Genomic DNA, 14,861 nt, shown 5'->3' on the forward strand with positions numbered 1-14,861 from the left:
ATAGTTGGTGCACTTTGGATACAATAGAGAAAACTCTTAAGCGTGGTCAATGTGAGAGAGACCTGATAAGCTTGTGATTATTGACAAAAATCTCCTTAGCTTGTCTTTTTCACACGTAAAAATAAAATTGGGTGTCCTATTTGATTTTTGCAAAATACACATTATCCAACAAACATACACCGATTTATGTAAATTTGTCAGCATATTATGAAAACACTTGTCTCTTTCCACTTAGTCCAATAATAATAAATAGAATGAGAAATTGAAAAAATATGAATAGAAAAATGGATGAAACAGATTATCTTCTCAAAAAAATGGGTGATAAATAGATAATTAAGAAAGACAAATCCAAGCATAATGGATCATAAATTTATTGAAATCATATGCATTTTAATGTCATTTTACGTTAATCCACCCAACTAAATACTTCCATCCTTTATTAATATTATGTATCAAATTGAAAAACTCCCGCGCATATATGGTTTTAGTTTATTGCAACAAGAGGGTTTAAGGTAAATTGCTCGAATCCGAAGACTTCTTCGACCATTTGAAGGGACTTTGGAAGGACTGCACCTCTCATTTTGATCAAAGAATTCTCCACGATCTCAATCACCACATACATTATACCATGCTACAACATTCTATCTTTACCGAGCAGAAGAAAATGGACAATTCTATGGAAGATTGTTCACAGACCAAACCAGACGCAGTTCCTTCCACGAGTCAATTACAGTCGCAGCCGCTGTTGCTTCCGTCCAAAGATAAAATTCCTGTTGCAGGTACAGCTAACTTCAACGACCCCTGCAATTTGTGAATTTTTGTTTAGGAGTTTATTTTACTTTTTGGTCATCAAATTTGATCTTCAATCAATTGTTGTTGTTTTTCACAGTGGAAGTTTGCTTGCATTCATCTAGCACGGCCCGTCCTGAAGAAGTTCGTGTTGCAGTTGAAAGGTAATTTCTACTCAAGCTCGGTGGGTTTATTTTAATGTCAAATTGCTTCACATAAGCGAATCGATTTCTTAATTCTGTAACATTGTTCGAAGCTTTAGCTGAATCTTCCTAGTATAGGAATTCAAGTTCATTCGATTGCCAAAATTTCTATTAGTTCACGGTTAAGCAGATTTTTCCTAAAAGATTGTACTGTAACGAATACATTTTGATAAAAACTTGACTAAATTGAGAGGAGTTGAATCTTGTACTGTAATGAATACATTTTGATAAAAACTTGACTAAATTGAGAGGAGTTGAATTTTGTACTGGAATGAATACATTTGGATAAAAACTTTACTAAATTGAGAGGAGTTGAATTTTGTACTGTAATGAATACATTTTGATAAAAACGTAACTAAACTTAGAGGAGGTGAATTAGTTTAGTGTATTTATGGAGGTTGTTTTTGTTTTTTTACTTGTATATATATTTTTATATTTTTTATTTAGTTTATTTTAATTATTAAATGATACTCGATTAAGATTTTGACTCATTTTTTCTAATTTTTGACTTTCCTCATTGTTTAGAGTTTCTTATTCTCCTTATAGAAGCAGGTCTTTCCCCTATTGAGAGCCTAGATATGCTTAGGTTTCTGTTGTACAAGCACAAAATCAGTAACATAAACGATCATAGACTTCCTAAGCTAGCTTTAAATTCTAGCCAAAACCACCTAAGGCTCAATCGAGGGTGGCATAAAGACACAAGGGCTTGGTTAAACTATTGGGAGATCAACGAAAATGATGCATTGCAAAACATAAATAACATTAAAGATATTGTTACTTCTAAGTTCAAAGAAAAAATGTGGTGTGAGAAAGACTTAGCGGCTAAAAGAAAATTAAGTTATTATAAGAAGGTCATCAACCCCACCCTAGAAGATCAAAAGTATCTCTCTATTTTAACTAGCTCAAAGAAGAAAATTAATATAGCAAAGATTAGAACGAATTCTCATGAGCTCCATAGTGAAACAGGTCGTTGGGCAGTTCCTAAAACGCCATGGACAGAAAGGATCTGCCATATATGTAAGAATAGGAACATCAAGGATGAGAACCACTTCCTCTTAGAGTGCCCCGCGTATAACCACATTAGATCTCAGTTTCACAATCTTTGTTACAATACTGACCTTCCTAGCCTTTTACAATGTCAAATAGTGAGCTCGGGAGGCTTCTCTCCAAGCTTTTTGAGCATATGAATAAAATCTTAAATCAAACTAGATAATTTGTTTCTTTAGGTCCGATAGACCATTATTTGGTCTCAGCGGACGTTAACCATAATCATCATCATTAATTAATTTAAATATTATTTTTTAAAAACTAGTTGTTTAATATAGCAGTTACTCATTAATATTTGTTTTTAATAAATTAATAAACTAATATAATAATTTAAATATTATTTTTCAAAAACTAGTAATATTTGGTTTTAATAAATTAATTTAAATATTATTTTTCAAAAACTAGTCGTTTAATATCGCTGTTTTTTTTTTTTTTTTCCAAGGAAAAAAGCGAACTTTTTATTAAAAAAATAAAAAGTTACAAGCATATGCATTAAGCATTCAATTTGGCTGTGTGAAAGAAGATCATACAGCCCGCAATGTACATTACTGTCTAAAAGCAGAAAGAGAAAGAGCTGCTCCAAATTTCCGGAGAGCAGCCTAAAGGAAAAACAGCTGGCCTAAGTCTTCCTGCCCTTCTTCTTCTCCACTTTTCGCCAACCATCCATGTTGGGGGTGGAGTCAATAACGGCTAACTGGTTTTCCGTCGTAATCATTGGTTGCTCCTTATCTGAATCTGATCCTTCAGGACTGTGACTTCGTTTATTACCACTTATTTCCAGCTCAAGCTCTTGTTCCTTTTCCTCATTAATCTCCTTGTCCTTATTGTCCTGATTTTTATCCTTTTTTGTATTTTTATCCTTTTTTTTTGTAGTTTCCTTCTTAAGTGTGGCGTCTATATTCTGCCATCCTTTCGGCTTCCTTTGTTGTTGCTTGCTCTTGTTGTGGCTTGGACATGCATTGTACAGATGACCTATTTGTTGAAATCCTCGGCATCTGAATGCTGTATTATCATAGTCCAAAGATTGTTTCCACTGTGTATAATTGAAATTCAGGATGATGCTCTCAGGTAGTCCTCGGCTGAGATCTACCTCGACACATATTCTGGCAAAAGTAAATATTCCTTTTATGTGTCTCTCTCCATCTATCTTTAATATTCTCCCCAGGGTATTTCCAATTGCTATTAGGACCTTTGAATGCCAAAAATGTAATGGAAGATTATGCATCCTAACCCATACTGGCATCCTTGAAACCACCATGGTGTTAGCATCAAATTCAGGAAACCAAGGGGTAATAAACAGTCCAACACTACCCCAGAACCATGGCCCTTGGTTGAGAACTGTTTCCTTTCCTTCCTCTGTATCAAAACATACTATAAAAAAGCCTTTAGGGTATAGGTAGATTTGGCACTTTTTTGTCCAAATCGAGTAGATCCATTGATACAATGCATCAGTTCTAGGCCAAAAGCCATTAAATCTACAAATCACTGCATTTTTTTGTAGATCTGAATAAATGTTTTTTACCTCTGGTATTTCGATGGAGATGGATGGGCTCTCCGGCATTTGATCTACAATGTACTGCCCTGGAGGTTCAGTGACAGTTGTGGTGGTTTTTCCTTTGTCCTTCATTGCTTCCTTAAACAACCCTTTGCTTTGCGAGCTAGTTCCAGCGTTTTTGGCTCCTCCTCGTAATCTCATATTGAGAAAGATTGTGGATCCTGGTTTGATGTTGTATTCTTGCATAGTTCCGCATTCCTGCAATGATCTGCCCTCATTTAGCAGGTGTTGTTCCTCAGCTGGGTAGCCAGTTTGATTGACGATATTGTTCTTCAGATTTGAAACCCTGACGCTGTCATATGTCCAGATCACGATTGTGGTTCCTTTTGGCGTCTTAACAAAGATTTGAAACCCCGACCTGGCACTCTGGGGTGGCTCGATTCTTGTCGGATCTGAGCCATTCAACTCCGTATCCGAGAGAGGTTCTAGATAAAACCTTGGGTCGAAAGAATGTTCGCCCGCGCTCTGGCTTGGCGCGTCCATGCCTCCCGATCTGGGCTTGGGATGGGCCTTCCAGTCTGCTGTATGCCTGATCTGTCAGATTGAAGGCGGATCTGAAGAGAAAATTCCTTTCCATAGTAGAAAGGATCTGCCCGGGTCCATACAAAAGCCATGCAGAGGCAACGTTTTCAAACTCGGGTTTTGTATCGGCAATCAGCCACTCGCAGGGGAGGGCGATTGTCTCAGGCGTGATAAATCTGAGTTCGTACCTTGTCAAGTGGTTCAGTTTGCCGGCTTGAAGATCCCCGCAGCCTCTCTTCACCTCACAGTATTCTGCTTCGCGCTCTTCCTTCCCTTTTCTGCGCTTCCTTCTCAGTGACTCAGAGACGTCAACAGATCGCTGAATGGCTCGAGTGATAGATCCCTCTACAAAGAACTTGGATGCAGCTCTGCCGTTGCTTTTGCTCATTGACTCCCGTCCCACGTAACCGGGTTGCAGAACGAGTGCAGACGCGTGAGGGTTCATGGCTCGGACCTTGAATCAAAACCTTGGGAGTATTCCGGAAATCCCCCTACCCCTCGTTTAATATAACTGTTACTTATTAATATTTATAATAAATTAATAAACTAATATCATTATTTAAATATTATTTTTCAAAAACTAGCCGTTTAATATAACCGTTACCTATTAATATTTTTTAATAAATTAATAAACTAATATCATTATTTAAATATTATTTTTCAAAAACTAGCTGTTTAATATAGCTATTACTTAATAATATTTGCTTTTAATATATTAATAAATTAATACCATAATTAAATATTAATGTTCAAATAAGCCGTTACTTGAAATTATGTCTCTACGTTGTTCTCTATTTAAGCTTTTGCCGTGGTTTGCCTCTTCATCTGGTCCTGATGATGAACCACACTTGTTGGTTCAAAACGTGTCGGCCAAAAATTTCTCTTATGTGATTTCTACTGAAAGACTTTGCTTAATTCATTATGGATCACAAAAGCTTGAATCCAAAAATTAAAATTCTTTTCATAAAACTCATTAACTAAAACATTACATAAGCAACTTAACAAATAATGGCTAGCAGAGTGAATATGGTAACAATAAGTAATAAGCAAACCAAAACATCACATCAGCACAACACATATTGGCACGAGATATATGTGGAAACCCATAAAGAGAGAAATCCACGATTTTATTATTGTTGTGATGCAAAGACAGACTCCTACTCTTTATTGCATCTGATTTTTTGTAGGCTCCAACCTACAGGAGGTTGCTACCTCAATTTTTTGCAAACCGCAACATGCAAGGAAGTTCCAACTTCCATATGTTTTTTGTAGGCTACAATCCATAAGAGGCTCCTACCTCAACAGGGTCCAACCGGATGTTTATCAAGCCACTACTTGAAAGAGGACTACAATGTAGGAATTTACAGGGTAAGTTCCACAGAAAGAATACCAAAAAGGACACCGCTCACAACCAGATCTCAAATCAATACACCAGTATTTTTGACGTGGTTAAAACCCTCAGAGTGCAAGGAGGGAAACAGTCCACGGCCTGTTCCAACGTGGGTACTACAGGCAATTTATTAATCAAAGAATGAAAATTTACATAAGCTTCTCTCATGCACGGATTACCCGAACAATGACCCTCCATGCGCTTTAAATAGAACTCATGGACCAATCGGGTGTCAAGCCACGGATCAAGTGTCGGTAATACCGAGGTGAGAGTGAACCGTCGGATCACTACATATCGTGACCGTCGGATTGTAAGTTACAAAATGTACAACGGTAAAGAAACACACTTTACCTAACTCTAACCTAACTCTATACTAGACCAAGTTGAACTTAACTATATCCTATGTGTCGGAATATCCTAACATCCCCCCTTAAGAACAACTTGGGATAGGATTGAAGGATTTACAAATATGACACAATAGGAGAAGGAAGGAGGCACTAGAGCCTATCCCCCCTTAGTGACAACTTCCTGAACTCCAAGCATATATCGAAGTTTAGTGAACTTCGCCTCTGTGAGAGCCTTTGTGAAGATGTCTGCAACCTGATCATCTGTTGGACAATATTGCACTTCAAGAACATGGTCATGAATGAGCTTTCTGATGAAGTGCATGTGTAGTTCAATGTGTTTGCTGCGCTGATGCTGGACTGGATCTTTGCATAGCTGAATGGCACTTTGATTATCACACCAAAGTGTGGTTGGATGCTGCTGCTCAAAGCCAAACTCTGATAGGATCTGACGAAGCCACAAGGCTTCCTTACTAGCTTCCACGGCACCACGATACTCTGCTTCTGCTGACGAAAGAGAAATGGCAGCCTGTTTCTTACAAGCCCATGTAATAGGTCCTGAACCAAGAGTGAAGACATAACCGGCAGTAGACTTCCGATCATCAGGGTCACCAGCCCAATCAGAATCAGTGAAACCAACTAACAGAGGAGCTGCTTTGGCACTGTAATGAATCCCAAACTGTACTGTACCTCGAACATAACGAAGTATTCTTTTAGCTGCTTTCCAATGACTTTCACGGGGGTTTTGCATAAAACGAGCAACAAGGCCAACAACAAAGGAAAGATCAGGACGAGTATGGGTTAAATACAAGAGTTTTCCGACAAGTTGACGGTATAAGGTAGCATCAACTTCAGGAGAAGTACAAGAGACTGAAAGTTTGACTCCAGACTGAAAGGGAGAAGGGGCTGGCTTACAGTCTTCCATGTGAAAATGACGAAGAATATCACAAGCATACTTGGACTGGGAAAGGAAAATACCCTCTTGGGATTGCAAGACTTGAAGACCGAGAAAATAGTGTAAGTGTCCTAAGTCTGTCATTTCAAATTTCTTTTTAAGGCTGGACTTCACATGGTTTATAAGGTTGGGATCACTACCAGTAAGAATAAGATCATCAACATAAAGAACAAGGATGATAAGAGAGTTGCCCACTTTCTTGGTGTAGACAGTATTGTCAGAATGACACCTAGAAAAGCCAGATTCTAAAAGAAAGCTATCCATTTTGGCATACCAAGCCCGAGGAGCTTGCTTGAGGCCATAAAGGGATTTCTTAAGTCGACAAACAAGGCTGGAGTCTGTTTGTATGAAGCCAATGGGTTGTTCCATATAGATTTCTTCCTGCAAGTCCCCATGCAAGAAGGCAGATTTAACATCCATCTGATGGACTTCCCATTTTAAAGAGGCAGCAAGGGAAAGAACAAGGCGGATAGAGTTCATTTTGGCAACAGGGGAGAAGGTTTCAGTGTAGTCAATGCCTTCAACCTGTGAAAAGCCCTTAGCAACGAGACGAGCTTTATGTTTATCAACTTTCCCATCTGGTCCATACTTGGTTCTGTAAACCCATTTACATCTAACAAGTTTGCGTCCCTTTGGTAGAGGAACAAGATCCCATGTATCATTTGTCATCAATGAATGATATTCTTCATTCATAGCTGCTTCCCAATGTGGATGGCCTGAAGCTTCTGCAAAAGTGTCAGGATCATGATTTACTGGAGCTTGAGCCAGTAAAGAAGAGGCTCTTTCAAACTGAGAACGTGTACGTCGCTGATCTGTAGGATCACCGGCAAGATCACCTGCTGCATCCCGAGTAGCACGGACCCATCTTGGAAGTTGAGGATCCTGAGAAGGTGGGGGAGGATTATCATCCTCGCTTTCATCATCTGAAGAAGAAATGTTTTCAAAAGTAGAAGAGATAGGAAGAGGTGGCACATCCGCCGGACTAGGCTCGCAGGCCGATTTATTTTCATCAAATTTTACATCTCTTCTAATGATAACATTTTTGGACTTAAATGGAATAAGTCTATAACCTTTTACATCTTCAGAATATCCAACAAAAGTACATTTCTCACTCTTAGGTTCTAAAGCTTTATGCTTTTCATCTGGAATATGGGCCCATGCTTCACTTCCAAACACACGAAAGTGACTTACATCTGGTTTAATGGAACTCCAAGCTTCTTCTGGAGTGATATTCTCTAGAACCTTAGTAGGAGTGCGATTGATTATATAATTTGCACAATTAATTGCTTCGGCCCAAAAACTAAGACTGAGTCCTTTAGATTGCAGCATACAATTAGCCATTTCCTTTAAGGTGCGATTTTTCCTTTCAGCTACACCATTTTGTTGTGGAGTGTATGGAACAGTATGTTGCATTTGAATTCCATTTTCGGTGCAAAAGTTGATGAATGTGTTTTTAACATATTCTCCACCATTATCAGTTCTTAGCTTAAGAATTTGATGTCCAGATTGTTTTTCAACAAAGGCTTTGAAGGCCAAAAAAGTGTTAAATACTTCGCTCTTGAGTTTTAAGAAGTATACCCAAGTGCGTCTGGAGAAATCATCAATGAAAGTTAAGAAGTACTTGCAGCCAGAGAATGAAGCAACAGGAAGAGGACCACATAAATCACTGTGCACAAGCTGTAAAGGGGCTGAGGCGTGCCAAGAGGCACGTTTGTCAAAACTGTCCCGATGATGTTTTCCGAGTACACATCCGGAACAAACACCATCTCTGCAAGATACCATAGGAAGACCTGTCACCATATTTTCTTTACATAGATGCTGAAGGGAGCGATAGTTTAAGTGACCAAATCGCTCATGCCAAAGTTTGCTCACTTCATCATTATGAGCAACAAATACTGAGGGAAGATTTGATGACCCAAAGTTGTGAAACTTATACAACCTTTTGGAATCATCAGCAAGACCAGTAGCTAGAATCTGTTTAGGATCTTTTAGATCCTTGATTACAACATCATGAGGTGAAAATTCAACAATTTTACCTTCACCTGAATGAGTTATCTGATAGACAGATAGAAGGTTGCAGGATAAGGTTGGAACACATAATACATCATTAAACTGACCATTGTCTAGATGAACAGTTCCAGTCCCTACAACATTAAGAGATCTATCATCACCAATATATATATTTTTGGTGTTACAATCATTTAAAGAAGAAAACATGGCTTGGTTTTTGGCCATGTGACAAGAGGCTCCAGAATCAATGAGCCACTCATGAGAATGAGAAGAAGAAGAAGATACATTTAATGCATAACCAGACTGAGATGATTGACAATGACATGCAGAAAGTGCCATTCCGGAAGTTGAAGTTGAAGTAGGCTCCACATGGATGTTATGTTTCTTCATTGCGGCTTCCAAGGCTTCCATCTTCTTAAAGCATTTAGATTCTAAGTGGCCATCTCGATTACAAAAGTTACAATGTCTATCAGTCTTCTTCCATTTGTTTTTATTGGTCTTATCATTTTGCTGAAATGATCTTTCATTTTGAGGCTGAGATGGTTTAGGACCATTCTTTTGAGGATATGACTTCTTAGGATTCTTTGAATTTGGTTGCTGCTGGGCGGCTAACGCTTTCGTGGAAGAGTTTCCAAGATTAAGAAGACCAAGGTGTAAGAGTTTTTCTTGTTCTCTTATTAAGGAATCACAAAAGGAGTCAAAGGAAGGGGCCTTGTAGTCTTGTCCTTGACAAATGAAAGCTTCCCTTGTAGAATGGAAAGTGGAAACAAATACAGAGTAGGCTGGTCCCAACTTAGTAAGGATGGAATAAATAAGGTTACCATCTTCTTTCTTAACTTTAACACCTTCCAAGAGATATCTAAGGGTCTTGAATTTGGACAAGAAATCTTCAATGCAAGAAAAATTATTAGGATCCAAAGTAAGCAGCTCATTTTCAAGTTGATGGGCTCTAATTTCATTTTTAATCCCAAAAACTTTAGCAAGTTTTTCTAATGCTTCATGAGGAGTCTCAAGTTCTGCAATGTGGAATCTAAGATCAGGAGAAACAGACATCCCTATCAAACCACGTGCTTGATCTTGTCTATTTTCCCATTTTGCCGCCTTGTCTTCATCTTTTGGTTTCTTCTCTTGGTCTGTGGCTATTCTGTAGAGACCTTTACTTCTAAGTAAATCTCCCATGTAGGCTACCCATTGGAAGTAGTTAGTGCTGTCAAGAATGACTTGGCATGGACTTTCCATTTTTTAAAAAAAAAACTGAAGCTGAAGATGCTGAAAGTAAGTGTTCCAATGGATAGATCTCGAAAAAATAGGCGGTTTTAAAAAAAACGGCTCTGAAAAAGGCTTCCGGATGAAGAAGTTATGGCTTTTTGAAAAAAAATTGTTGACGTTGCCGGCAAAGTGCGCGAATGTGCGGGAATGAAAAAAATCCGCCCCCACAAAATGGAGACTTGAACCCAAGACCTCTACTCTCTTAAAATAGCTTTGAACCAATTGATCTATACAAAAAATTTGAGAGAGAGAGAGAGAGAGAGAGAGAGAGAGAGAGGGGGGGGCTTGGTTTGCGTGCTTGCCTTGAGAAAGCTCTTTTTCCCTACAAAACACAAAACACAAAACCCAACACGAATATGCAAAGAAAAACGAACCTTACGGCTCGAAGTTAGCTTTAGCAAAAAAACTAGAAATTTAAAAAAAAAATCTCAAAGTTAGCTTTAGCCGAAAAACTAAATATTTTTCTCAATGTTTCTGATTTTCCGAGATCACACTAAGGTGCAGGGAAAAGAGCATACGCATGAGAAAAATCCTTCCTTTCTGTTTCTGATTTGCCCAGATCGCACAGAGTCGCAGGGCAAAGAGCATACGCAGAAATGAAAGGTATAGATCCGGTTAAAAAAAAGGCTAAATAAACTGAGACCGAAATAAGCAGAGAGAAAATAACAGTAAACTGCAAAAAACACTGTATACCTCCCGATCTGAAAAATGACGCAGCTAGGGCTACCGGAAACCTTTTCGCGTGAAACGAAAGGGGTTCCTCACTGGAACAGATGCTCCGAACGCAACAGAGCAGTCCTCTCGGCCCGAAAGCAGTCAGAAACAACAGATCTAGGAAACGACAGCCGCATGCAGTTCTACCGGCTTCAGATTTGGATCACCAACGGACGCGGCCCTCAAATAGCTCTGATACCATGTAGGAATTTACAGGGTAAGTTCCACAGAAAGAATACCAAAAGGACACCGCTCACAACCAGATCTCAAATCAATACACCAGTATTTTTGACGTGGTTAAAACCCTCAGAGTGCAAGGAGGGAAACAGTCCACGCCTGTCCCAACGTGGGTACTACAGGCAATTTATTAATCAAAGAATGAAAATTTACATAAGCTTCTCTCATGCACGGATTACCCGAACATTGACCCTCCATGCGCTTTAAATAGAACTCATGGACCAATCGGGTGTCAAGCCACGGATCAAGTGTCGGTAATACCGAGGTGAGAGTGAACCGTCGGATCACTACATATCGTGACCGTCGGATTGTAAGTTACAAAATGTACAACGGTAAAGAAACACACTTTACCTAACTCTAACCTAACTCTATACTAGACCAAGTTGAACTTAACTATATCCTATGTGTCGGAATATCCTAACATACAATCCCTTAGTGCAAACAAGAAACAACAATGTGCTGGCTTACCTGTTCATAAATTCTGCATATCTCCATCTTTATTTATGTTTCTTCCCTTCAAATCTGCTTCACATAAGCTTCATATGTGTCAGGTAACCAATGCATAACACCTCAATCAACTCTCACACATTCTCCAACTCTAAAAACACCGACTCTCCAACCTTGCACAAATTTATAAAAGAACTTTAATGGTTGTTGGTGTTCCATTCACACGAATATGAAATGACAAAACTTGTCTCTTTGCATTCTAAATATGTCTCTTCAATTCCACAACTCCTTAAACTCTTGAATATTAAAATGCATAAAATGCATTTCATCATATCCAAATGTCATGCATTCATATTCTTTATGTCAATAAAATAAACAAATAGCATGCAATAATACAATCTTGCATTCATATTAAAATAGCCCTGCATCACAATTTTTTTCCATGTCTTTGCCTTTTCCTTGCATCTTGCCTTGCCTTGCATTCTGTCATTGTCTTGCCTTTGCTGTCATGGAGTCTTGCCTTTGCCTTGCATCACAACATCTCACTCATCATATGCACACAACAATCAACTCATCAAACATAAGCAAACATCACCAACTCATCAACATACCTAGGCATCACAAGCATAACAAAAACAATATGCCATGTCTTTGTTCTGTTGTTGTTGCACCTCTGTTGTTTCTCTACCCAAGCCGTTCTTGTCTTTGCTGCTCTCTTGCTGTTTCTTTGCCTCGATCACAACCATACATGCTTGTTGTTGCTCATGTGCATCTCATCTTTTGTGGTTTCCTGCTCCTTTGCCTTCTTTTGCTGCTTGCTGCTCCTTTTTGCCATGCCGGTCTTTTGCCATCAATGACAACACTGCCATCACATTTCTCAATTTATAAATATCAGAAAGACTCGCCAAATATGATTCTTATACAAAATATTCTAGCCATTAAAGTATTATAAATACATTTTCAAGTCGGCGTGATCTAATTTGATCCTTATGAGACTCAGATGATCTAAGTGATGCTTATTTATTATACCTTTTAATAAATGGAAAATTCACGCATTAGGAAAACATATATTAAACAACAATTGTGCATCCCATGTGAACGAGCCTCAGTTCATCGGTGAGGTTGACAAAGTATTGAGCTGTCTGTAGGTTCCTTTCTTTTAATATGTTCTACCTGAATGACAAGCTTAAAAATCTCTGAATTTGAGTGAAATGTTCTTTTCGAGATAACTTCTTCTTATCACAATGTGACAAGTATGCTCCTTCCTAATCTGGGAGTTTTACAATGTAGTTGACTTACAACATTCAAGCAAGAATCTTTCCACTAAGAAGCCCTAGGTGGGGGTATTCATTTTGCCAAATCACCTAAGACTTGCACTTGGTCCCAATTGTATGGAACGACCTACTTGTTAATTTTAGGCAACAATAGTATGTTCTATGTTTTAGATCAATTTTACTTCAATTTCTTCATGAATCCAATATCAATTTCAGTTTAGCAATCACATAAACATGTAAGTAAAACGCTGATAGAACATAAACATAAACAGTAGAAGACAAGCCAATACAAGAGGACACAAGATGTGGCACCAGCCAGGGACAAACCCCAATGTGCGGAAACCCTTGATCAAATCTTCTTTTTGTCTTCAATAGTTCAGCGGAGAGAGATAGTACAATTTACAAATTCTGATAATTTATAACAGAAACAAAAGAGCCCTAACCAGAAAAGTCAACGCTGGTCAACAAGGCAGATTTGACCCTCAAAGATTCGGTGAACTTCAGTCAACTTCGACCTCCAAACAACAAGATGAAACAACCCTCAAAACAGTCGAATTATACCTAGTCAAAGTCTAGTCAAACAGTCAACTTGCGGTCAGCCCTAACCATAGTCAACGTTGGTAAAAAATCCTCGATTTTCGTGCCCAAAATTGCGGCATGCTTAGACAAATATTCCTCACCCAAACTAAAGTCAAAACAGGTCAACACATCAAGTCAACGCAGTCAAACAACCTCCCAACAGCTTGGTCAATGTTGGTCAACGCAACGAATAGAAACCTTAGTTCACACATGTGGAGAGAGAGAAGATTGCCTCGGATAGTGTGCCCAATCACAAGAGGAGAGAGAGATATGTATGATGAGATGATGGTGAAAATGACTTGAGGTCTCCTTCTTTTTTATATGCAACGTTGACGATGAATTGGGGGCTTGTGTGCTTGTTTTGCTTGCTTGCCGACCTTGACAATTTGTCCATAATATAAATAAATTCATATGTTCATTTGTACATGTCAAAATCGGATGATCTTTAGATCAATCTTACATCTCTCAGAGAGAGAAATCTAATAAAAATATCCGCTGTCATAAATAAGATGACCCATGTGGAGTTTGGCCCTAGTTGCCAATTTTAACACTCCCTCGCAACTAGGGAGAACTCCACCTGCTAATCCATCTGCCAATCTGTACCATCTCTGCCATCCATGCACTGCTTTGCTCTGCTGAACTATGAAGAAGAAGAAGTGATTGGGAATGTATCATACCAATCTTTACTGACCCGAAATCAGTCCCAATCAAAAGAGTGTCTCATACCACTCTTATTGACCCGAAGTCAGTTCCCATTGATCCCAGATCAATATCATACATCTTAGCATAGGGAGTACGGTAGTACACGATGCGTCCATCAGTAGTACTATGGTCTCTATCCTCATTTTCCTACTCATTGGCTAGATGAGAGGTACTTCCCATGAGTCCCAGATTGCATGGGTAGGATGTCTTGGCAGGAGAAGGATGAACCACTCGTCCTGCTCACATGTCGCCAAGGGGTATCACATGGTAAGGATGAACCTCTCACCCTGTACACAACAAACCACTAGGGGAAGGCTGAACCACTCACCCTATGGTTCCTCACCGCTCCAAGAAGTACCCCAAGCCCCCTGGACCTCCCAGAGTTCAATGTCCATCTCATATAGGACCCTCATAAGAGGGCCTCTCCACGACTCCAAGTCGTTTTCGGAAGGCCAATAATTTGACCTTCCCCAGGGGCTTTGTCAAAATATTGGCGACCTGCTCATTAGTCCTAATGTGATGGAGCCTTATTGCTCCTTGTTGTACCATATCCCGGATAAAGTGGTACCTGATATCTATATGCTTGGAGCGATCATGAAACACGGGATTCTCTGATAATCGGATCCCACTTTGGTTGTCGCAGAAGATCACAGTGGTATCCAACACATGTCCAAACAACTCACTGAAGAGCTTCCTCAACCAGACAGCTTCACAGGAGGCCATACTAGCAGCTATGTATTCGACCTCGGCAGTGTGAAAATTCTATCACTGCAACAGTTGATTTACCTTGCCTACTTATTTTCAATAAGTTATTTATGAAATTC

At 39.0% G+C, this 14,861-nt stretch overlaps 1 protein-coding gene across 1 annotated transcript in view; it reads left to right on the forward strand.

Moving 5' to 3' along the window:
* Window positions 1-483: 483 nt before the first annotated feature.
* The window catches only part of LOC149173498 (pachytene checkpoint protein 2 homolog), a 404,891-nt gene continuing 390,513 nt past the window's right edge, over window positions 484-14,861 (forward strand). The window contains exons 1-2 of the mRNA XM_089424627.1: window positions 484-779; window positions 890-953. Coding sequence (XP_089280753.1) covers window positions 629-779; window positions 890-953 — 215 coding nt within the window. The 5' untranslated portion in view covers window positions 484-628. The remainder of the gene's footprint in view (window positions 780-889; window positions 954-14,861) is intronic.

Source organism: Pinus tabuliformis, chromosome 4_2 (genome assembly GCF_031772625.1).
Source record: "Pinus tabuliformis cultivar Carrire ecotype Pingquan chromosome 4_2, CPIR1, whole genome shotgun sequence".
NCBI lineage: Eukaryota > Viridiplantae > Streptophyta > Pinopsida > Pinales > Pinaceae > Pinus > Pinus tabuliformis.